Source organism: Eumetopias jubatus, unplaced genomic scaffold, assembly GCF_037043125.1.
Source record: "Eumetopias jubatus isolate StellerSeaLion01/CBP00866 unplaced genomic scaffold, mEumJub1_p1.0 scaffold_1, whole genome shotgun sequence".
Lineage (NCBI taxonomy): Eukaryota > Metazoa > Chordata > Mammalia > Carnivora > Otariidae > Eumetopias > Eumetopias jubatus.
Genome location: NW_028274807.1, coordinates 70,095,147 through 70,120,165, shown reverse-complemented (window position 1 = coordinate 70,120,165; position 25,019 = coordinate 70,095,147). Strand labels below are relative to the sequence as shown.

General features: G+C 43.5%; 1 protein-coding gene across 9 annotated transcripts in view; it reads right to left on the bottom strand.

Annotated features, from left to right (window-relative positions):
* Nucleotides 1-9,350: 9,350 nt before the first annotated feature.
* RUBCN (rubicon autophagy regulator) overlaps nt 9,351-25,019 on the bottom strand; it is a 61,241-nt gene continuing 45,572 nt past the window's right edge. For 5 of the 9 annotated variants that reach the window (XM_028101028.2, XM_028101029.2, XM_028101034.2 and 2 more), the window contains 10 exons: nt 24,101-24,175; nt 18,274-18,334; nt 17,404-17,536; nt 16,162-16,307; nt 15,505-15,569; nt 14,800-15,038; nt 14,155-14,216; nt 13,533-13,686; nt 12,374-12,467; nt 9,351-12,150 (listed from right to left, as the gene is read on the bottom strand). In XM_028101028.2, coding sequence (XP_027956829.1) covers nt 11,972-12,150; nt 12,374-12,467; nt 13,533-13,686; nt 14,155-14,216; nt 14,800-15,038; nt 15,505-15,569; nt 16,162-16,307; nt 17,404-17,536; nt 18,274-18,334; nt 24,101-24,175 — 1,208 coding nt within the window. In that variant the 3' untranslated portion in view covers nt 9,351-11,971. The remainder of the gene's footprint in view (nt 12,151-12,373; nt 12,468-13,532; nt 13,687-14,154; nt 14,217-14,799; nt 15,039-15,504; nt 15,570-16,161; nt 16,308-17,403; nt 17,537-18,273; nt 18,335-24,100; nt 24,176-25,019) is intronic. The other 4 variants (XM_028101031.2, XM_028101032.2, XM_028101033.2 and 1 more) reach the window with 1 other exon arrangement.

Genomic DNA, 25,019 nt, shown 5'->3' with positions numbered 1-25,019 from the left:
CCCCTCCAGCAATACCACACAGTCCTTGATTATTGTAGCTACATAATGTTTTGAAATTAGACTGATTCCTACTTTATTCTTTTTCAAAATTGTTATTCTTGTTTGTCTTTTCATATAAAATTTAAAATAATCTTGTCCATGTAGACAAAAAATCTTGCTGGGGTTTTGATAGGACTTGCATCAAATCTGTATATAAATTTGGAGAGAATTGACATCTTCACTATATTAAGTCTTCCAATCCACAAACATATCTCTCCATTCATCTAGATCTTTGATTTCTTTCATCAGCAATTTGTACTTGCAGCATACAAATCCTGTACATATTTCGTTTGATTTACACCTAAGTGGGTTTTTTTTAGTGATTATAAATTTGTAATTTTGGTGTTCATTGCCAGTATGTAGAAATGAACTTAATAAAAAAAGAAATGCAATTGGGTTTTGTATGATTATTTTATATCCTGCAATATTGTTAAACTCACATTTTTAAAATAGATTTCTTGGGATTTTCTACATATACTGAAATATGTACAGATATGATATATTATATATATGATGCCTGAGATTTGCTTCAAAATAATCTTGGTAGGAGTAGTGGGTGGGGATATAGATGAAACACAATTGTGAGTTGATAATTGCTAAATCTGGATAATAGGTACACGGGGGCTTAGTATATTACTCTTAGTATCTTTGTATATGTTTGCAATTTTCCTTTTTTTTTTAAGATTTTATTTATTTATTTGACAGTGAGAGACAGTGAGAGAGGGAACATAAGCAGGGGGAGTGGGAGAGGGAGAAGCAGACTTCCCGCCGAGCAGGGAGCCCGATGCGGGGCTCGATCCCAGGACCCTGGGATCATGACCTGAGCCGAAGGCAGACTCTTAACGACTGAGCCACCTGGGCGCCCCTATGTTTGCAATTTTCTAACATAAAAAACAGTTCTCAGCTGTTACTCCCTGTAAACGCTGCAGGGTAAAGACCTAGTGGTTGACATGTCATTCAAGACCGTTGATGATCTGACCTCCCCCATCATTATCCAATTGTTCCTTGAACAATTAACAAAGGAACCTCTCTCTGTACGTTTCATAGCTGGCTAAAGGCTGTTTTCAGTCCCAGCTCTGTGTTTTCGCTCCTGCTGCACTGACTCTCCTCTCTTCCCCGAGAGGCTCTTCCCTCTCCTCTCAACATGAAATCCCACTCAGCCTAGGGATATCAGCTCCAGAACCAAGAGGCCCTCCACTAATCGCTCTGGCCACATTCATCTCCCCCTTTCTGACCTCCCAGAACTCCATCATTATCATTCATTCAAGCATAACATATGGTTAAGAGTGGTTGTGGAGCCAGGCTGCCTGTATTTGGGTCCTGTCTCCACTGTTTACTAGCAGCGTCCCTTTGAGCAGGTTGCTTAAACTCTGTACCTTAATTACTTCTTCCATAGAATGGAAATGCTGATGGTATCTACTTTATAGGGTAGTTGGGAGGATTAAATGGGCCATACATGTAAAGAATTCAGCAGAGTGCTCAGCACATCGTAAATATTCCATATCCAGTGATTTCATTTGTGCAGAGAACTTTTCTTGCATCCCACTAGTCCTGTCTCTGCCCCCACCCCATCCTGCCCCAGCCTTCCCAGGGACCCTAATTAGTTGTAATGCACCCAGAAGCCAAAGTTCCTCCAGGATGAAGGTAATGATGGGGACCCTACAAACTACCAAGGATAGAAACCAAGATTCTTTTTTTTTTTTTTAAAGATTTTATTTATTTATTTGAGAGAGAGAATGAGAGAGAGAGAGAGAGAGCATGAGAGGGGGGAGGGTCAGAGAGAGAAGCAGACTCCCCGCTGAGCAGGGAGTCCAATGTGGGACTCAATCCAGGGACTGCAGGATCATGACCTGAGCCGAAGGCAGTCGCTTAACCAACTGAGCCACCCAGGTGCCCCGGAACCAAGGTTCCTAAGTCTGGATGTGCAAATCGTTTATGGAAACTCCAAGGTGTTCTCTTCCTGTGTGCTCTCAGAACAGAAAGCCTAGACAGAGACACCAGTTCTCAGAGGAACTGGACAGGAGGCTGGGAGATGAAGAAGGGAGGAGCCCTGGATATTTTCTGGGCCAATTTGGGTCATCTTATCTTGTGCTAAAGAATGTTTGGGGTTATTTTAGAGCAATAGCTGTCTTGACTGTCCTTTAATATCTATATACTTTTTGTATATTCCCTCTGTATTTCAAGGGAAAGAGTTTTTTTCATTAAACCCAAACCAAACCAAATTAGCTCTTTACATCCTAAAACATAATATGACCAATGTGCAGATATTTCAATATGTACATAAAAAGGGAAAAAAATTACTGCATAATCCCATCATTTCAATAGGACCTCACTTATTATTTTTTTTTCTTTCCTTCTCTTCATGTATTTTTTTCTTTCCAGGGATATTTTTCCATAGTTGTAATAATGATGTATATATACTTTTTTTTAAAAAAAGTTTTTATTCAAATTCCAGTTAGTTAACATACAGTGTAATATTTGTTTCAGGTGTACAATATAGTGATTCAACACTTCCATACAGCACTTGGTACTCATCACAAGCGCACTCCTTATGTATATATACTTTTTATATATAAACTTCTCATTTTTTAATAATTTTAGACTTACAGAAAGGTTGCAAAGATAGTGTGAGAGTTCTTGAAAATTTCAGTTTTCACTAATGTTGCCATCTTATATTTTTCAACACTAAGAAACCAACATTTTTACATTTAATCAAACTTTAGATTTTATTCAGATTTCACCAGTTTTGCTGCTAATGTTTTTTTTTTTCTCTTTCAGGATCCAATTCAGGATGGAACATTGTATTTAATCATGTCTCCTTAGGCTCTTCTGGTGTGTGGCAGTTTCTCAGTCTTTCCTTGTTTTTCATGACCTTGCCAGTTTTGAGGAGTACTGCTCAGCTATTTTGTGGAAAGTCCTCAAATTGGGTTTGTCTTATGTTTCTCTCATGATTATATTGAGGTTATGAGTTTTTGGAAAGAATAGCACAGAAGTGATGTGCCTTCTCATCACATTATATGCAGGATGCATAATATCCACATGACATCACTGGTGGTATTAACCTTGATCACTTGGTTAAGGTAGTATTGGCCAGGTTTCTCCCATTATAAACTTGCTCTTTTCTCTTTCCATACTTTTTTTTTTTTTTTGAGAGAGAGAGAGAGTGCGAGTGGGGTGGGGCTGGGGGTGATGGGCAGAGGGAAAGGGAGAGAGAGAGTCTCTAGCAGGCTCCATGCCCAGTACAGAGCCTGACACTGGGCTCGATCTCACAACCCTGAGGTCACGTCCAGAGCTGAAATCAAGAGTCGGATGCTCAACTGACTGAGCCACGCAGGCACCACTCCCCTTTTTTTTTCTCCTTTGTAAGTGAATCACTAATTCTCATCCATCTTCAAGGTAGGAGAGGATTAAGCTTCTCTCCAGGAGAAGACAAATCTTCTGTAAGATTTGTCTCTTATTTATTTATTCTATCATTTATTTATATCAGTAAAGATTCATATATATTTGACATATTATTTTTCTCCCTTTGTTTCCATAAAACATTGTGTTTTAAGCTTTTTTTTCTCTGTTACTATCATGGTCTTCACAATGGTTGCATCTATTTTGGGATATGTTCCATTGACTTTGAACTCTTACAAATTATGCTGCAGCAAACACCTTTTGAAACAATGTTCTATGATTGTATTTAAGCTCTGGCATGATGTCTGGAAGACAGAAACATAGTAAGTTTATTTAGGACATATGTATGTATATAGGATGGATGGATGGATGGATGAATGGATGCTGGTCTGGCATTCTATTTTCCCCCTTTTGAACAGTGTTCTTGAGCTTAGCCTATGCAGATCTCAAGCCTACGTTAAATGTTGGGAAGAGAAGCTTGAGAACTTGCTGGAAATCAGGCTTTGACTTTGTGTGAACCACAACTACTTTGTAACAATACACAATGCTTCTTAGAACAAGTAAGATTTTGTACTGTAAGCTATTTTTCTTTTTTTTTTTTTAAAGATTCTATTTATTTATTTGACAGAGAGAGAGACAGCGAGAGAGGGAACACAAGCAGGGAGAGCGCAGGCAGAGGATGAAGCAGGCTTCCCGCGGAGCAGGGAGTACGATGCGGGGCTTGATCCCAGGACCCTGGGATCATGACCTGAGCTGAAGGCAGACGCTTAACGACTGAGCCACCCAGGCGCCCCTGTAAGCTATTTTTCTATCTCTAGTTGGAAAATGTTTGGACATTTTAACAGCTTCTGCAGTTTTTCACGTGGTTTTATCATTCTTCTCTCAGCTTACCTTGGAGACATGAAGATTTTAAATTCCTAGGGTGTTTTTAGGGCATCTAAATATCATCCTATCTCCCAGTTTAGTCCCTGGAAAGGAAAGGCTTTAATAATAAAGTGAGTAAAGGACATTTGGAATGTTACCTTCCCTGATAATGGCTGCTGGACAAAACAAAAGAAACAGTTGCAAAGCAGCTGAGGGAAGAGAAGGGAGATTCCTCTATTTTTATCACTTTAAGATTTAGGAAAGTAACCACTGCAGAGATTTGGTGCCAAGGAAAGAGATAAAAGAGCTAAGAGGTATGGTAATCAGAGGCAAAATCAGAACAATCCTGGCCCTTGTCCCACAGTGTACTTTTTTTTTTTCCACAGTGTACTTTTGATCATTCTTGTTCCCGTGTAGAACAGGCAGTCCTCACATTCCAATGGCCACCTGGCCATTCACGCATTCGTCCTATTCATTCACTTGTCTGTTGTGCTATTAGAGAAAATGCTAAATAATAAGACTGAGAAGTGTTCTAACAAGAGGCATGGAGAGAGTGCTAAGTAAGGGCTCACACAGGATGGGTAGAGAATAAATCAGAGAAAACCAGGATGTAGCTGAGTTAGCTCTTCAAAGGAAGAAGGATAAAGGTATAGTTGGGAAACCGCTAGTCATTCAGGGAATAGGAGGAGGTGAAATGAGGAAGCTAAAGTGTGGCCATGGATGGAAGATCCTACATGTGCCTGGGGAAGGAACCAAACTTTATCTTGTAGAGAGAAAGAGTGGTGAGTTTTAGGCAGAGGAGTGTGACCTCACAGTAATGTTCTCCATCCCTCCCCTGCCTCACTCTCTTCATCCCCACTGTGGAGGGCAATTTGGCGAGATTTACCAAAATTACAAATGCACACACGTTTTGTGCCAGTTGTTCTGCTGTTGGGGACTTTATCCTACAGATACACTTGCACCCATATAAAATAATGTATGACCAGGTTTTTCACTGCAGCATTGTTTGTATTAACAATAGATGGGAGAACTTAAATGCCCATCAAGAGGTAACTGGTCGAATCAAGTATGGAAAATGTGCCACTATAAAAAAGAATAAGGAAACTGTGTACTGATAAGGAAAATTCTTTTAAGATATTGTTTAAAAAGAAAAGCAAGGTACATAAATGTATATATAATACGTCAATTTTTTAAAAGGGTGAAGAATAAGAAGTGTATATCTTGGGGGCGCCTGGGTGGCTCAGTCGGTTAAGCATCTGCCTTCAGCTCAGGCCATGATCTTAGGGTCCTGGGATCGAGCCCCGAGTCCAGATCCCTGCTCAGAGGGGAGTCAGCTTCTCTCGCTCCCTCTACAGCCCCTCCCCCCACCCCCGCTTGTGTGCTCTCTTTCCTTCTCCTTCTCTCTAATAAATAAAACCTTTTTTAAAAATGTATATTTTGGGTTTTTAAAAAAAGATTTATTTATTTATTTGAGAGAGAGAGAGAGGGGGCAGGGGGCAGAGGGAGAGACTCTCAAGCAGACTCCTTGCTGAGCGTGGAGCTCGATCTCAGCATCCTGAGATCATGACCTGAGCCGAAACCAGGAGTCAGACACTTAACTGACTGAGCCACCCAGGAGCCCCAGAATAAAAAGTTTATATTATTTGCTTGTATTTCCATAAAGAAACTCTCTAAGGATAAATGGAAAAGTAATGAGGGGCTACCAAAGGGGGTGAGGCAAAAATTGGGCACATGGCTATAGAAATGGGAGACTTTTTGCTGTATACTTTTTTGTGGACTTTAAGCATGTGAATGTATTAGAAATTAAATACTATTGAATAAACAAAAGAGAAAGAGAGAGAAGCAGCTCTCTTTCATTCCCTTTTCCTCTGTGGGCCTCATTCCTGCTTTTCACTGTGTCAGGACTTTCTTTTAGTTAGATCTGTGGTTGCGGGGCTTCCAGTGGTTAAGGGAGAAATTATGAATCTTCTTTTAGTCCGTTGTACAGGGAGACCTATTGGTGGCATCCAGGCTGAATTTCTTTCCTCAGATTTTAAGTGGCAAAGGCTAGGAGGGGAGGAGGGAAAGGAGAGAAAGGTGCCCCCTACTTGCTTGCTTCCCCCTCACTGCTGCTAGCGCCGAAGCCATTGTGGGCTGGCTTTGGAGACAGGGGCCTGGGGGAGAAGCGGGGAGGCTAGCTTCTCTTCCTGCAGTGGCCACTGGCGAGAGAAAACCAGTTGAGAACTACCAACATCACTGTTTGAAAAGTAAACGAGTGAGACACTGCCAGCGCGGGGAGAGGAAAGGATAGGACACACCTAGGGTGACAGAGCTGTCGGAAGGTTCCCGGTCATCTGTGCCGTGCGGCGCTGTCTCAGACTTGCATCCTGCTGTCTGCTGCAACCTCTCAGAAGGCTGGTCACTAAAACTCCACCCACCTAAGAGCCCTGCCATCGCTCAAGATTTATTTTAACCCACTAACCCTCACCTTGCTGGTCTGGTATTAAGACATTTTAATGATAATGATTCATGACAGAAGCCACGGGAAATTAACGACTGAGTCTCTGCTGTCCCTCCAAAGCCTCCAGAAGCAGTTCACAGAAAAGGGGGAGACGAGTACAGGTAAAACCCGGGCTCGTGTTCTCCAGACCCCTCGAGGAGTAGTGCTAAGCAGATTCTCTTTCCTTTTTAATCACATTCGTCTTTGATCCCAAGAACATTAAGCTCGCGATGGGTGAGCGTGGGCCATCTGGCAGCTGCTATCCCTAAAATTTTAAGCAAGCAGTTTGATATCCTGGATATCAAGACTGGATACGGGAGAAGACTGTAGCTGATCAGAGCAGAAGAGTCAGCAGGATAGGGTGGGCATAGTGATCCCTTTTCCCCATACTCTAAGACTGAAGTTCATAGGAAAAAGAGAGCAGGCTTGGGCCTCACTTTAACCAAGATGCTATAAAGACTATGCCTACTCTTTATACTGTTAGAGGGTATAGCAAATCTACACATGCTTGGGGCCACAGGGAATGATGAATAACATAGTCAAGGCCACAGTGGATGACTGCCCAACTCATAGCTCCCCTTTCTTTGGGGTGGTGTGCCCTAATACTCTGGGGTGAGTCCCCAACACAGTTGTTACTCTTGGGCCTGCCTCACTGGCAACAGGTTCAAGGGGTTTGCAAATCCTGCAGCCTAGCGTTCCTAGGGCTGTCCTGGTCTCTGCACTTCCTGGGACTTAGTTGCTAATTTTCTTGGGTTCTGTCATTTCTCCCAGTATCTTTCCAATATCTTGCCCCTCAGCCTTTCGTCTCACTGATTTAAAATGCCCGAGTCACTGTAGAACATTTGGAATGCATCTTGTTTTCAGAGGTCCGGGGTGATGAGCGGACAGTGATGACAATATTCCACACCCTCGTCCAAATCAACATAATTTCTCTCTTGAATCGCTACAGCCCACCCTCTAGAAGATCCCACTGCTTCTACTCTTGCTTTACTCTATTTATTCTCTGAAAAGTACACACTGACATTTTAACCAGATGAGTCACTCCTCTGACTAAAACTCTTCGGTGGCTTTCCAATGTTCTAAGAATAAAAGCTAAAATTTGCAGTTCAGTTCTTTTTGCAGTTCCTTGCCCAAACCCCTCCTGTGTTGGCACCAACACATATGCCGGTCCTCATCTGGAGCCCTTTTCTCCCTATACTGCCTCATCAGGGGCCTTACTAGTCTCCAATCTAAATTATTATTATGTTTTTTTTAATTTAGGAACATCCACTCTTTTCCTTCATAGCTCTTATTACAGCTTGTAATTACATACTCATTTTGGTGACTTTTGGGCAATGTCTGCCTCCCCCTCAAGACTCTAAGCACCCTAGGGGTAGGGATTGCCTCCACTTTGCTCCCTGCAATAGCCACAGAGCCTAGCACAGAAACTGGCATACAGCAGGTACCCAAATATTTGATGGGATGATTAAATCGGAAGAGATTGGCATGGCTAGAGATGGTTGAGATGTAAGATAAGAACCTGAATATGTGAGCGCCTGGGTGGCTCAGTCGTCAAGTGTCTGCCTTCGGCTCAGGTCATGATCCTGGGGTCCTGGGATCGAGACCCACATCGGGCTCCCTGCTTGGTGGGAAGCCTGCTTCTCCCTCTCCCACTCCCCCTGCTTGTGTTCTTGCTCTCGTTTTCTCTCTCTCTGTCAAATAAATAAAAATCTTTAAAATAATAATAAAAAAAGAACCTGAATTTGTGTGCTAATGATAGAAAAGGAACAAGGTAGATTCATTTTCAAGAGAAAAATCAGCAGAACTTGATGGCAGGTGGTAGGAAGGAGATAATACTTTATTAGCAGAATATGCTACCTGACCCAGAGAGGAAGGAGTTGAAGACAACCAAATTTTCAAGCTGGGATGACTACTGGTTAGGTTTGGGGAAATATATTTATGTTGGTTTTAGACATATCAGTGGGAGATGACCAAGGGACATCAAAGCAGAAATGTTCAGAAAGTTGCAGGGTGAAGCTGGAGCTCCAATGGGCCAAGAGCATAAAAGAGAAACTCAGAGCATGTTGTTCACAGAAGTGAGAACCAAAGGATCTGATACAATTCAGATGCTGTAGAGAGAAAGATTTACCTCACTTTATTTTTATTTTCTTTTATTTTTAAATATATTTTTTTAATTTTTAAGTACCCTCTGCACCCAATGTGGGGCTTGAACCCACAACCCCGAGATCAAGAGTCGCATGTTCCACCGACTGAGCCGGCCAGGTGCCCCTACCTCACTTTAAAATAAGATATTCACATCAAGAGGATGGGTAGGGGGCACTGGGAATGACCAGCGCCCATATCTTTGATAGATGAAGAAACAGAAATCCAGAGAAGCAAAGTGATCTGCTCAAGGTCACACAGCAAGTCAGTGACGACACATTCTCACACCCACTTTTCCTGACTTGGAAGGTCCAGTTTTCTTTGCATTATAATTCAGAAACCTCCTGAATTTTCAGACATGCCTGCTTTACAGTGGACAGTCAATACCATTTCCTGATAGTCAAGGCAGACAAATAAAAGGCAGGAATTTCATTTCCTTAGTTTATTAAAGATGACAATAAACTGTTGGGCTATGTATGAATTACAGCGAGTAGAAATCCAGTTCAGAACACGAGTTGTACACGAACAGAACATCTCTCTTTAGACTCTTGCTCCTTTATGTTAATTCAACAAAAGCTCTAAAGCCTTGGCAGAGAAAGTCAACAACAGCCTCATTTAAGTGGAAAATATCTGCCTTCCACTCTTCTGCTATGTCTTGAACCTTGTCTCTACCTTGTAAGCAAACTTTTAACTTTTTTCCCTTTATTTATAAAAAAGAACACTTCTTCCCTCCCTTTTCATTCAGAAGGAAAGCTCTTCAGTGCATTCAAAACTTTTCCCCACAACAGCAGGGGGTTTTTAGATACTGCTATAAGTTGCAAAGTGCTTTCAAACATCCCATACTCTTTCCTCTCTCTCTTTCCTCTCAAATAAATAAATAAATGGGTATTTGGACAGTGATGACAGCAGAGTGTCAGGGTCACTAAAACAGATACGCAATCTAAGGAGATGGAATGGGGAAGGTAGAGAAAAATAAGTGAAAAACCAGGAGCATGTAAGATCGTTGAGCTCAACTTTGGAAACTGCCAGCATTTTCCATCCTTTGGTCCTCTGCTAATACGAAACAGGCAGGACAATAATGACAGTGCATCTCTCCTCCAGTGTAGTGACTTAAGAGTAAGGAGCTAGATGTATAATTTATACCAAAAGTGGACACAGCTCACCATTTTTTTTACAAACCCCTGAATCTGAATCGGAGGCCTAACCCTTAGTAAGACTTGAGTTGTGTGGGGCCAACGGAGGACAACGGAGCTCCTAGTTAGCCCCTCAAAACCGGGCTGGGCTGGAGGCCTTGGCTTTCAGAGCCTCCCCCATGAACTAAAGGGAGAACAGCCTCAGGGTCTTCTGGCCTGATCCTAAGTCTGAGGCAGAGAGACCAGAGCCATGGGTCACTTTCTCCCTGCTCCCTCTGGCCCAGGTGAAGCCTCAGCTCTGGCCATTATTTTACTGCCCCTTCTACTTCCTGTGAGACTCCTGGTGGCCTCCAGCTCAGCCACTCATCAGCTTCCACCGACCATGTGCTACTTTCTGTTCAGCTTCTTGGGGCAGTGTCCACAGCAAGTTTTTTCTACTAGCAACCAATTATGGAAACGTACGTATATAAGAAGTCAGTCACCAGAAAAAAAATGCTGTGTGCTCTTGTTCACAGAGCTGCCAGCCCTCAGAACAGCAACCCCAACCAGTGTTCTAGGTAGGGGTCAGGGGCTACGGCAACGTAAAGAACACCACAAACATATTCATGGTCCCATCAAAATGCACATTTTAAGAAAAGGTGTGTTTGTCTTAAAATTAGTAACATGAAAAGAATGAACATATGGATATTACCAGGCTACAGAGTTCAGTGCGTTAATAGGCATAAAGGCTCTTGTTATCCCAAGAACATAGGAACATTCACACTCACACTCACACCCACAAATGGCCAAGTTCTCCAACCCCACTAAAGCACAGATCTCCCTGCCCCCACCCTGACTTTAACAAAAGAAACTAAGGCAAGAGTTCAACCACCGGGGAGGGTCCCAGCTCTGTTGCAGGGAGGGGATGAGAATGGAGTACGGCCATAATTTCACTCAGAACCAAAATGATCATCTAACAGAAGACACAGTGGCAAGGGACCCACAAATTAGATAGTGGCTGGAGTTTCTGCCTGCAGCTTAGGATGGCATCAGGAACTTGCCCGGGCTTGGAAGATCATATCTGCACCAGAGCTAGGTTGACTAAAAGAGACCTTATCACGTAAGAGGAGGCCAACAACTCCTCTGATCGAATAAATGCCCTTGAAACAACAGAGTTGCAGCCTCACTTATGCTTGGTAGAAGGATCTGAAGGGGCCTGGCTTAACTGTCAGTTCTGTTGCTTTGCTTCAAGCCCACCAGGGTAAAGAAAGTCAGTCTGTGACATCGTCAATGCCTAGAATATTTCAAACAAGGAGGTCATAGTGGCCTCCTTGAGGTCTCTAAGGATTCCAGGTAAGAATGCTGTTTTTATGGCCTCAGAAATTACCTGCGTAAGCTGGACAGAATGCCCGCGATGTAGTCCCATTCCCTACTGCTTCTCCTCAGGGCCCAGTCTGACTCTATTCCAAGGCAGAGAGAGAAAACTCCATCCTCCTATTTCAGCAGCAAAGGAGAAGTGAGTTGGTTGGGAAAGGCCTGACTCAGAAGCTCCAGAACTAAAACAAAATGAAACTGGAGATGATACTTGAAATGCAGCTGAAACCAGATCTGGTCCAAGTAGAGAAGGCCATGGATGTCAGAAGAATTGGGTCTCACCATCCATTCCCCTGGCAGAGGCACTAGAAGCTTCACATAAGGACTCATGTGTCAGTTCTGATGGAAATACCCGGTACCTACAAATTGTCGTAACAGACTGGACCCCACCAACCTAATAAAGGTTGATTTACATGGACGTTAGACAAGTCATTAAAAAAATAATAATGATAATAAGACAAAAAAAAAAAAAAACCCAAGTGGGGAAAGTCCTAAAAAGGGTGGCTCAGTTCTGCATTATGTGTGACGCTGGCCCCTGGAAAGAGGGCTTAATGTGCTTTCTTCAGGTGGCCTCCAGGACGGTGGCCTCTATGGCCAAGGCTTCCATGGGTTCCTCCTCGTAGTCTGACATGTAAGACTCCAGGCTCTGTTTGGCCAGCAATTCCCGCCGGGCCTGCAGCCGCTCACACCGGGGACAGCTTCCAGACTTGAAACAAGCTTTGTGGTAACACGCTTTACACTCTATTCAGGTTGGAAAGAGAACAGAGAACAACCTGTATTATCTCAAGCTGGAAGTAAGTCACTGCCACAGCCCCTTCTTGCCACCAAGGCTTGGTGTGCCAGGGCTGAAAACAGGGAGTTGCTGAGTCAAACTCAACTCCTGTTAACAGGGAAGGCTAAGGGAAATAAATTAGCGTTGGCTTCAGTCTTGTTTGCCCACTCCATACCTGGCACCGGTCCTTACCTTCACAGGTCCGGCACTTATGGAGCTCAAAAGGAAAGATGATGTCATCCTCATTCTGACAGAACTCACAGATGAAGCCCTTGGCTTGGCAGAGCTGGGGAGGAAAGGGATGGGCAGCGAAATCAGGGGCAGCATACCGGGAACTGGCACCAGGGGATGAACACAAGTGAGGGAAGGAGCAAAATATAAATAAGACTTGAAGGGGCTCTCAGGGGTTCTCACGCCTTCTGGGAAGAGAGCCAACTGGACGTGGGAGCATGAGAGCCAAACTGAGGCCAGGACTGGGCGGTGTGAGACAGAGCTTTAAGGTGGGTACGAGAGAGTTTGAGAAACTCCAACCACAAGAGTGGTTTGCGATGCAGAGATGAAAAGGAAGGAATGGTGCCACGAAGGGCTTCCTAAAGTCAAAATTCCAGTGTGGGTGATGTTTCTATTTTGAAATAGGAACCACAGCCAATTAAGATAAAATGTGAAGACAAGGGTATTTCTCCAAAATAACACCCAGCCTTGAATCAGGTTAGAGCGAAGCCTTTCTGATCTCCACATATGCCCTGTTTTAAGCTCTAATTCTGGGACTGTCACAGGAACACAAACTGGGCATATTCTAAGATGCGAAATTCTAAAAATGGAACTTCTGAATTTCTGGCACATTGAGTTTATCAAGGACAATAATCACTTGCATCTATAGAACGAAGCTTACAAAATGCTTTCACGTAAATTATTTCATCAATTCACAAAAATCCTGAGAGGAAAGGACAAGAAGTTATCTTCATTTTAGAGACATGAAAATTGAGGCTTACTGCAGAGAGGGCAAAGTATTTCCTTTGGTCACAGCAATTGAAAACGGTAAAGCAGAGACCCTCCCCAGATTCTAACTTAGGGTTCTTCTCCCACATCAGGACAATTCTATAGTGAAGGCCTGCTCAGTCCTGCCCGTTACCCAGGGGCTATGCCAGCACCACATCCTCTTCACATTCCAGGTTCTTCAGATCTGAATGATTTAGCCGTTCAGCAACCCAGGGAAGAGCAGTCCCGCCCAGTTTGTGTCACAGTGCTGACAGACCATGTCAACTTCCTGGAACTGCAGAGCAAGAACCCGGGTCCGCCCCACTCTCCATATCCCTGAGCCCAGTCCCATGCTAAAGGGAGATCATCTCACCATGCATCTCTCTACGTGGGTAGCCCCTGCCCTGGTGAGCTCAGCAAGCCGGGGCCCCAACTCCCCCTTCCTGGTTGCAGTCAAGTCATTCAGTGAGTACAGGTGGAGATCCTCAGTCAGGTGGCCTGGAACTGTGTCAAAGGAATCCAGAAGCCTAGAGGAAGTGAGGGGAAGTAAGCAGGTGTAGGAAATGAACATTTTATGTGGCACATCAAAACAGAAGTATCTCTATCCAGAAGCAGGACAGGGAAGAGAAATGTCCCAGGCAGAGACAATGAGGGTGGGCAACACTCAGTCAGCCTAGGTGTTCCAGACCACCCCAGACCCTCCACACTATTAGGTGTCTGGAGAGAAGTGACTTTTATGCCCTTCTGCACAGTGATTCATGCCAGCTTGCAAAGAGTGGTAGGTCTGCCCTGGATAGAATAACCAGAGATTGCCCCTTCCGGAGAGAAGGATACAGACACAGTTACTGCCGTAGGCTTTTCGTTTACCATTTCTGGAGTTTTCTGCAAATCTCTCTACTTCCCCTCTTCACATAATAAGGGACAACTGCTGGGGCATGCTCTCTTTCAGAGACATTAACCCAGCAAGAGGCCTCTGGCCTCTACACAAGACTTACTCTTTGGCCAGTCGGCATGTCTTAAACATGTTCTTCATGTGATACAGCTGGATCCGCAGCAGCTGAAGAGGAAGATGTTGTGATGGTTGAGTGGGGGGCAAAAGCAGGTATGAAGAGGAGAGAAAAAAACCATTAGAATGACCAATACCCTTATACTGTGGGGGTCCGGAAGCTTTGCAAGCAGCAGCCAGAACCAAACTGTTCTCTACATCCGTAACTCAACAACTTGCTTTAAAATGACCTCCCGTCAAGAAGGGCCCCTCTGCTAGGCTGGGCTCCCGAATCACGTACACAGCTGACAGCCACTGAGAAATCCAGCATTTGAATCTCTCCCCCCACCCACCCCCATACGCCCTTTTCCCTGCAGCATACGTTCAGTGCAGGGAGAACTCCTGGTTTTGTCACTGAGTGCCACCCATGGCTTCAGAGCTGCCGTTGTCATGTCTGAGGCTCTAACTAGACAGACAGGTGGGAAAGGGCGGGAGCCCGAGAAAGTACGCAAAGGAAGCACGAGTGAGGAGACCATAAGAGCTCTGACATGATGACAGAGAGGAGTGTGGTGATCCTGGCAACGCCTGTATGAACAGAGAGAGGGGATGAGAGATGAGGAAGGGAATCTGGGATGTGGCCTTTCAAGGCTCTTACCCGGACTTGATTGAGCAGCTTGACCTTCCTATAGAGGGCACTGTTGATGTCCTGCACATTGAAGAGAGGATCGTTCCAGATCTTAATAAGCAGGTCCTTGGAGAAATTGCTGACATAGTACTTGCTGAAGTCCCACTTGCGCAGAACCCGGCTGGGGATGACCATCTGGGCATTTTCATGGCAGCACTGACAGAAGTACTTGCCCAAGTACTCACAGTACCGCAGCCGCTTAATATAATCTGGAAAAACCAGAAAGTCATAGGTCAGATGTGGCTTTCCCATCTACAAGCCAGTGAGGCAGCTCTCTGGTTCCTTTTCAAAGAGCAGGAAGAGATGGCCACCCAGCTCCTTCCACCTCTATGTGAGCTCCCAAAGCTAGCAGAAACCCACGGAGTGGGGCCTGTGGTTTGTGTGTCCTTCCCTGAAGGCCACTGAGGAAGCAAACTTTGCCAGAGATGGTGAGATCCAACTTCCAAGAACCTGGCTTCTTCATTACACAATTCTGGTAACATGCCCCCAGAAATAACTTCCCTCTGATTGCCAGTGGTCTTGCCTAGCCCTACCCTCCAGGTCCAGGCCCCTTCTTTCCCTTTCCCAGTTCTGCTCTGTCGCCTCCTCTCACTCTCTCTCTGACCGGCCCCTCTCCTGAGTGTGTGAGACGGTACAGCCACTGGAGGTGGTATCGGGGTGGGAGAAGATGCTCACCAGGGTCAGTCCGAATGCCACACCCAGCACAGCGATAATTCTGCTTGGCCACTGCGATCTTCCTCCTGAGGAGAGGGGAAGGAGAGGGCTTTGGCAGAAACCAGCTACATGAGGCCTCTGCCGTGTAAGGATACGGAGGCAAACACAGAGCTCCTGTTAAGTATGGGGACGGCGGGGGGAGCTCACCTATTGCGTTTTAGAGGAGTTGGACGAAACGAACCCATTGGGAGAAGCAATTCAAACTGAGGATTACTAGGTTAGAATTTAGATCTAGGCAGGGACAGCCCCCAGTAATGAACCATACTTCCTGTACAAATATAAGAGATGAGAAATAGGACAGAGGAAAGAACAAGAGTAAAGAAAAGCAACCATCCATCTTAAGAGAGGAAAAACCAGAAAGCTCACAAAGTACTGGGAGGAAGGCAACAACTGGGAAGGCCAGAGATAAAAGACCTCATTTCTGGTTAGCTCTGGGAAGCAATAGGAGGAGCAGGAGTAAGACTTGTGACAAGATGGATAATGCCCTCTCTCTGCTCTTAAGTGAACAGAATTGTGTGGGAGGTACAGGTGGAGGCAGAGACAAGAATGTGGGGAGACAGCCCCGACAACCCAGAGGATGTATCCATTTCCCAAAGGACACAGACACTGGCTACTCACGTCGGGGCTGGATGAACATTAAAAATGATCTGGGGCCGGGGTGGGGCCCACTCCAGGTTGCCACGAACGCGAATCCGCAGCTTGTAGATGTCAGCGTGCTGCCCGTCATCTGGTGAGATGGGCAGTGAGTCAGGGATGGGCAGGAGCTGCAGGAGAAAAGCACAGGGGGAGGGCGCCTGGGTGGCTCAGATGGTTAAGCGTCTGCCTTCGGCTCAGGTCATGATCCCAGGATCCTGGGATCGAGTCCTGCATCGGGCTCCCTGCTCAGCGGGGAGCCTGCTTCTCCCTCTGCTTCTCTCTCTCTCTCTGTCTCTCATGAATAAATAAATAAAATCTTAAAAAAAAAAAAAAAGAAAAGCACAGGGGGATCTAACACAGACAGTCTGGGGGAACATACACTTGACCCTTTGGCCATGATAGAAACACAGTTAATGAAAGATGTTTCAAGAACACCTCAGGTAAAGGCTTTGAGGAACCTTGGCCCTCAAAACAAACCACTAAGGCACAAGGCTACTAGAAGTGAGGGCCTTGTATTCCAAGAAGCAAAAGGAACAGAAACAGCATTCCAGTGTGGTGGCAACCATCGCTGATGCTGTCCCTGAACCCACCCCAGGGCCCTTGCTATGCTATACGCAACCGTAGAGCAAAGAAGAATATGAACAGTTCACTTTTTCACAGTGTCTCAAGGGTGTTCACAACACAGGACTTCCACCTCTGGATCTAGTAAGCAGTCATGTGGAATAAGGAGAATGATGGAGCCATTATCTCCTGTTTTGACCATTGCTAGGGAAAACCCAGGCAAGCATGTATTCATGCATTCATTCATTCATTTAACACATTTGTAATGAATGACTTCTATGAGTAAGGAAGGAAACATATACACTCATTCTAGATGGGGGACATGTGACAAAGGAGAACAATATCAGAAAGGCTCATAGCCTCCTGAGGCTGGACAGTGGGTAGAGAAAAAATGCTGGAGAGGGACGCCTGGGTGGCTCAGTCAGTCAAGTGTCTGCCTTCAGCTCAGGTCATGATCCCAGGGTCCTGGCATCTCACATTGGGTCCCGAGGGTCCCAGGGTCCCGAGTCTCACATTGGGCTCCCTGCTCAGTAGGGAGTCTGCTTCTCCCTCTCCCTCTGCCTGCAAGCTCCCCCTGTTCGTACTCTCTCTCTCTCTCTCTCTCTCGGTCAAATAAATAAAATCTTAAAAAAGAAAAGAAAAAAAAAAGCTGACGAAATCTACCTTCTGAGGGGCTTCATGCTCTGGAACTAGCCATTCTAGCTCTGAGGCAGCTGGGAGCTGCATGCCTTCGAACTGCTTCAGGAGTCCCATGGCCACTGCCTCCGCAGATGTGGAGTGAAGGAAACAGTGAGAGCTGGAAAGGAGATTCAAGGAAGGCTGAGCACAGCAAAAAGACAGGAAGATGGGAGCCTTCCCTCCAGGATCTGATATTATACCCTGTGACTTCTGGGCTGAGAACACTCGCAACACCCCTGGTCGGCTTGGCTTCTTTCCTCATCATCTTCAGACACACGCAGGGAGGAAAATATATTGATCTTACAGTCTGAAGACTTGGGCTCAAATCCCACTTAATAGCATTACACGGCACTGCTAGTTAGAGATTCTGTATCACTTCCGTTCTCTGAGCTTCAGTTTCTTTAACAGCAAAATGGGAGTTATAATAGCTGTTTACAAAATAAATGGAGTAAAACTGCCTTGTGAACAATGAAGGACTATTTGCTGCTCCCAAACCAGCTATTATTTCCCCTAGTTGGATCTACACTGTGAAACCGGTTCAGTTAGATTTCATAATCAGAAATCATGATCACTGTTCTCTCTTTCGGACCTGATCTTCTGGGGGCCTCCGGTATCATCAGAGTCAGCAGAGAAGGAACAATCCATACTGTGAGCTTTGCCTCCACCAGAGCCCACCCCGTTTAAACCAACGATCCTGGGGTCTTGCCACCATCAGGCAGGCCCATCACTTTAACTTTAACCTTGTCTCTTTGTGAATGTGGATGTTTCATCTATGGCTTTTCCCATCCAAATGCCAAGAACTGGGTTTGTTTCTCCACATACCAAAGGTTTTATTGAAAAAAAAAAAGTACTTACAAGGACTGGGAGGAAGTGAAGGATTTGCTGTTTGAGGCTGTGCTCCTTCTGATATCAGCATCTAAATGGAAACCAGAGATAAGGGGAGCAGGAAAGGGGAAGGGAGGAGGTGAGGGATAATGATGGAAACCATTCCAAGCTTTTGCCAGCTCAGCACTCAGGGTAGCAACTACAAGCTACATTCTATGCAGGATAAGGAGCAGAGACCAGCTGAAGCTCTACACATAATTTATAGTTTGGCTCTGTTCAAGTCACAATGAGGCTGAATTAGTGACATTATACACAGCATGGAGACGGTCAAAATGGCTACAAATCCACGTGGGAATACAAACTCAGATTTGGTGCAAAACAGTGAATGAGAAAAGGAAGCATCCTACGGCACACAGGGACACACCCTCTATCAAGCAGAGACACAAAAAAATTACTCCAATCTCTCCCCGTTCTCGAAATCTCAAGCCCTCTTAAATGATAAACTCTCAGAGGTAAGAACTCTGTCTAGTTGGTTTTTTGTATTAAAATCAGACTTAACACAGCACTTGGATCACGGAGGTAACTCATTAAATGTTATGTGGAACTGGAGCTTTGCTCCTAACACCTGACTACTACTACTATTGCTTCCGAATGTGAAAAGTCTTCTCTATCCTTATAAAAGCTTCATGGAAAGATTTCCTGTCTGTCTGGTGGAATGGGAAAGAACAGAACTTTTCTATGACTTGGCAGCTCCCTGGAGATGCCTGGTAACCAACAAATGTTCATGGCGATACTCAACATGATCTTTTCTATAGAATTCTCAAGCATAAATTACAGGAAACTATGGCATACTTTCCAAAGCCTATTTCTGCTAAAGGATTTTGAAAAGGATTTCTGATAATGATATGCCTGAACCTTCAGAGACCTCGTCTTCCCAAATATGTTTGATGGGGAAAATGTGAAATAGAGCACTCATGTTCAAGAAAGGCAGACAGAGTGTATTCAAGTCATGAAAACAAGACTGTTGTGGTAAGTCTCATCCCTCATTTCCTTTGATGCCCACTGAAAAGACATTCCTTTCCTAATTAAAGCTACACAATGATCAATCTACTGCATCTGAGCCCCTCAACAGAGCACTAAAGCTTACATGACATCACTTGGCAATTGGCCATAAGTAGCTCAATTGTTCTTCACGCTTCCTCTGTATATTTTTGTATGTGCCACTAGATCATAAAATCTCCTTGTGAGGAAATGAGAGCATGTCTAATTCTTCTGCTTGGCCCAAAATACTTAATACAGGGCTCTGTGTGTTCAAATAATATTCCTAACAAATCAATGTTTTCAAAGCTATATACGCAAGAGAACAGAATAGATACCTGTCAATGAATTTTCATATGCTCTCTAAGCACAGAAAAATTTAAGACAGCAACAAAATTTTTGCCTAGTAAATAGCAAATTCTATTTTATTTAACAAAGAAGTTCGCATATATCACATTTTCTGTCTGAATTTGTACCACCCAAATCCAGATCTTAATACATTGGTAGTTGCCTATTCCATTCTAAATAGTACTAGTGAAGAAAAAAAAAATTCTAGGCAATAGTAGACCTTCACAGACCACTTGATTTGTAGCATTTATATGAATAACACTTATACTGCCTTGGATTTGTATATAAGTCTTGTCTTGCCCTTATAACCCTGCTTTGTACATAATAGGTTTTCAGAAAATATTTCCTAAATAACTGATTAACTGGCTAAAACCAAAAAGCAAATACCAGCCTGTTGGGAGTGATAGAAAAAAAATGAGAGAAAATCTTAGACAGATATCCTTGAATAAAGAGCTAACCAATGTTGCTACTGTAGGCCCAGGCTATTAAAGAAAATCCTGCACATCAGAGAGAAGTGGTGATAATTCATGGTTGCTAAGGAAACCACTGTCTTCAAAAAACTATTTAGTAGTTCTTCAACCTCGTGGAGAAGTCATTTTCTCTTTGAGGGAAAAAAAAAATCATTCTCTGCTCTTTGGAAAACATAGTCCAGTCATATTTACCATGTTTTCTCTTTTTTACCAGAGGTGCGATGACTTCCTAGCTAATCATGAATACTTCCAAGAGTGTGGAGGACCACACAGGTTTGGCTGTGACGATCTCACCCCAGGAGCAGAGAGGGAGAAGCAGCACCTGATATCGAAAGACATGCCACCTGACACTGGCCAAGTACTGTGAAGGCCCTGTGGGTACTGGGCCTCTTCTGCATTCTGCTGACTCTCTGGTCAGTTCAAGCATATAATTAAGTTAATGTGGTTGGAATACTAGTTGAGAATCTGGATAAAAGTAGACCAGGGTCTAAGACAAAAATTAATGAGTAGAGAGAGGAGAAGGCCATTCAGTTGGATGGAAGTTAACATCATTATGAAACTTTTAATTGATTCTTTGGCAAGTATTTTTTCCTAAGAGAACTGATTTCAAATGCTTCTGATGCTTTAGATAAGGCTATCACTACTGACTGAAAATAATTCAAAAATAAACCAAAAAAAAAAAATTTAAAAAATGACATGCTGTAAGAAATTTTGCATGTCCAGGCACTGGTATTGGGATGATCAGGGAAGAACTGGTTAAAATCTCGGTACCATAGCAAAATCTGCAAATTTTTAAACAAAGTGAGGCACAGGAAGAGAGCCGACTTCAGAATTTACTGACCAGTTTGACATTGGTTTCCTTCCTGCTTTCCTTCTAGCAGATAAGGTAATACCCAACACATTTGGAGATCTAACTCCAGTGAATTTTCTGTAACTGCTGACTAGAGAGGAAACATTTTTAAATGGAGAATCACAATTACTCTGCTTTTTAAAAAAGAAAAAGAATATATAAAAGGGCAGTGTGAGGAGAATCCACTGATTACCTTGAAGTGGACATAATTTAAACACTTGTCAGAAAACCACAGTTTATGAACTTCTGTCTTTATATATTGTCCCAGTTATCAATTTACTGCCTTTCAGCTCCAAACCCGCCCTTCTTTTTGTCTGCTCTATGATGATGGAGCCGGACTCATAAACAGTGGCCCTCTGCCAGACAGCACCATGTTAAACTTTGTCAGTAGCGGGCACGGCAGGGACACTGGAGGAGGAAGGGGTTTCTCTTGCTGAGTCTGGTGTGCTCCTCTAGGCAGACTCCAGTATGTAGGGCATGTGACTTTCCCCTGAGGAAGCACACCTCCATGAAGGTGGCCTTCCAGCAGAGTGCCACTAGCGGTACTTCTCACAAACAGCTTGCCCTGGCTCCTCCTGGGAAAGCTTCAGGCAAGTGCCACAGGACTGGCACCTCCCAGGAACCACCTCCACCAGTAGCTCTTGCGTTCTGAGCATCTCAGCCCCTCCCTAGTGGCAGCCCCCGCCAGCACCCCACAGAAGGGTTTCCTGACGCTGTTGGCATGGTACCGCTTGTGGGCAACATCCCCAGGCATTCTCTTAGGGCAGCTCTGCAGCCTTAGAGAATGTATCCAGCTCTATTGAGCCAGGAGGTCTGGATCTCAGCCTTGGGGATGTGGCCATCTCCTACATTTGTTCCTTCCTGGGTGCTTTACATCAGCCCCAGGGATGCTGACTGCTACCTGTATCTACTATTCCTGTATTCTTTAGAGTTCTTTTTACTCCTTATGAGCCAGTCTCCCATTACTTCAGTCCCCCATGACAGTTAATAATTCTTTATTTTAAATTTTCCCTATTCAAATTACTCTGTGGTTTCTGTTTCCTAATTGGACCACGACTAGATACATGTATGTGGAAGACTGAAATTCTAGAAGAATCACCAAAGGAAGATAAAGAACAATTGATAAATCTGTGATAAAAGGGAAACGAGGGGTGGCGAACAACAAAACCATAAAGCTAAAGAAGCTGAAAAGACAATCTGCGAATGGGAGCTTATAAATGATCTCACACCAGTCTGGCAGGTACCATCAGAAGGAACTGATGAAATAAAAGAAGCCAGACACAAAAGATCACATACTGTATGATATATTTATATGAAATGTCCAGAAAAGGCAAATCTATAGAGGCCAAAAGCAGATTAGCAGTGGACTGGGACTCAGGGTGAGAACAGAAATTAACCGTAAATGGGCACAAGTAATCTTATTGGGATGATAAAGATGTTCTAAAACTAGATTATGGTGACGGTTGCACAACTCGGTAAATTTACTAAAAATTATTGAAAGGAGTAGGTGTTGATGAACACAAAGCTTTCTACGAATAAGCTTTCTGTGATCACAAGGTTTATATCTACTAGTTTATTGCTAGGAGGAAGTAATTTCTAAATCCTTTTCCTTCAGAAACACCTTTGTTCCATATGGTCTACTCAGTAAATCAGAATCTAAGAAATGTGACTACATCAAGCAGAGTATTATACTATATAGAGTATTCATCATAGATGATGTCTATAATATGATGTTGAAGCACTTACATTTTTCCAAGGGTGTTATAGATTTTAATGACCTTCCTCTGATAGTATTCTCAGAGGTTCTTCAAGAGCATAAATCACTTAAGATGATCAAAAAGACACACATCTGTAAACCTCTGGATATAATCGGAAGACCGCTAATGAGAACTATAATGACACTCTTTAGAAAGAATTTTGTACCATTAATAAACCAGAAACAGATGAAAAGGAACAGAAAGCAATAAAGAAGTCTAGAGTAAAGAAAGATGAAATGTAAATTATACTTTCATAAATAAGAATCTATATGTAGAAAGAAGGTAAAACAAGCCACTACTTTTGAGAGGACTTGTTCTGATTGCTTTCCCTCTAACTCCCAAAACGTGCTAGGATTGTGGGTCACAAGAAAAAGCAGTTTTTTAGTTGAAAAATGTTTCATATACATATATAAAATGTATAAATGTATAAAAATGTATAAAAAAATTTAAAGCTCCCAAAATGGGGGAAGAAAAGATGCCAGCAAGACCAAATAAAAGTCTGCCTTACGGTTAAGGCAAACTGGATATGCTCTGACAGACAAATGGCTGGCAGTCAATAAATGTACCCGCAAAAGGATTGTGGTTGTAAACACATAAGAAACCAGTTAAAAGTGATAGGATAATTACATCTCAAGCAAGGGAAGACGACGTTAGAATAAATTACAACTGTTTGGAAACAGAGAAAAAGGAACCTAAATACTTTTATTTCTTCAAATCTTCAGCTAATCTTATATAAGTATTTCAAATTCTAGTGGCTGACACCATTAACAGTTAAAATGAACTGTTAATAAAAAGTCCTGAGTTTTGCTGGTGTGTGTTTTAAAGCCACTTTGAGTAGAAAATCACTACTTTCAGTTAACGCCCCCCTACAGAAAGCCTACTGGTTTGAATCATAAAGCAATTACTAAGGCCAAACAGTTGCTGCAGTAAATCCTAATGGTACGCAAAATTCCAAGAAGAGCTAGCTTTCTGCAAACTGACTCTGCAAGTTCAAAACTCTAAAGACACACTATGCTTTCACACCATTCTATCTGACTTCTGCTGTCTGAACATGTAGCAGTAGCTTAGCTATTGGTTTGAACTAAAATCTCTTCACCTGACCACTGCTTTCTAAACTGTCTGCTACCTCCATCAGCCACAGTGACCACTCAGTCTATAAATATCACTGGAGGGAAGGGCCAACAAGGACAATCTCAGCGAGGAGGATTGTTTGGGGGTCATATGAAGAAGAAAATGAGTATCTGAAATGTTCTTTGCTGGCTCAAGTCTGGTTTTTCCCAACTAGTCTCTAAACCTTATAGACAGGTGTCACAAGATACAGAATGTACAAAAGCTGATGCAAACATTCACACACATGCATGTACAAGGGCACCCACACTTCCAACACAGGCTACCTGAAAACATCGAGGCCATTGACACTGAGAGTCCGTTCTTTGACATGTGAGTCAGGTTAGATCCTTCGCTACCATCTGTGATAATGATTATAAAAGGGGGCCCTTTAGTATTCAGATAGGAGGTAAATCGATGAGAATGACAGTTCTATACCATATGTTCCTGGAATCAGGACTTGACTTTGCTCCAAAAGATGAACCACTTTTAGGACGTTACATCCATAGGCAGGTACTCAATATGTCTTGGGACATAGTTACTGCTGCTTCCCCAACCCAGCCTGGCCTTAAAGACCTCAAAGGTAGTGGTTCTCAACGAGGGGAGATTTTGCACCCTTGTAGATATTTGGGTAAGAGGCTGAGGAAGAAGCTAAACGTTCTACAATGCACTGGACAGTCTGTTACAACAAAGAATTACCTGGCCTAGTGGTTGAGAAACCCTCCCCCTAAGGTCTTTTCCTTTAACAATTTCCATCCTGAGCTGACTAGAGTTAGTAGACTAAACAACTCCTCTGGGGCCACAAATGCAACAACAGCTTCCCCTAGGAATGCATTTCATGCCACCGCCAGGCAGGCTATTTCAGATTTGGCTCCTTCCAGACTGAACAGCTTCCCCTGGCTCCTTGCTTTGCTGCAAGGAACACTTAGTAGTCAAGTGGACTGCTCCACACCCAATGAAGCAGTGTTTTGAATTTACCTTAATATTACCCTCATGAAATTCTGTTGATCCGAGAGATAAGGCGGAACCCTTTTATTTTCTTCTAATTTGAAGATCAAGTCAATCAGATTGTGGTATAATAAACGATAGTTGGTCTCTGCCTAGTTTTGGGCATAGAGCTCCTAAAACCTTTGCAATTTCCAGAGTGATAGGACTGTCTTTTGTTACTCATAGAGTCCCTTTCTGTTATATCTGAGTCACCTAATG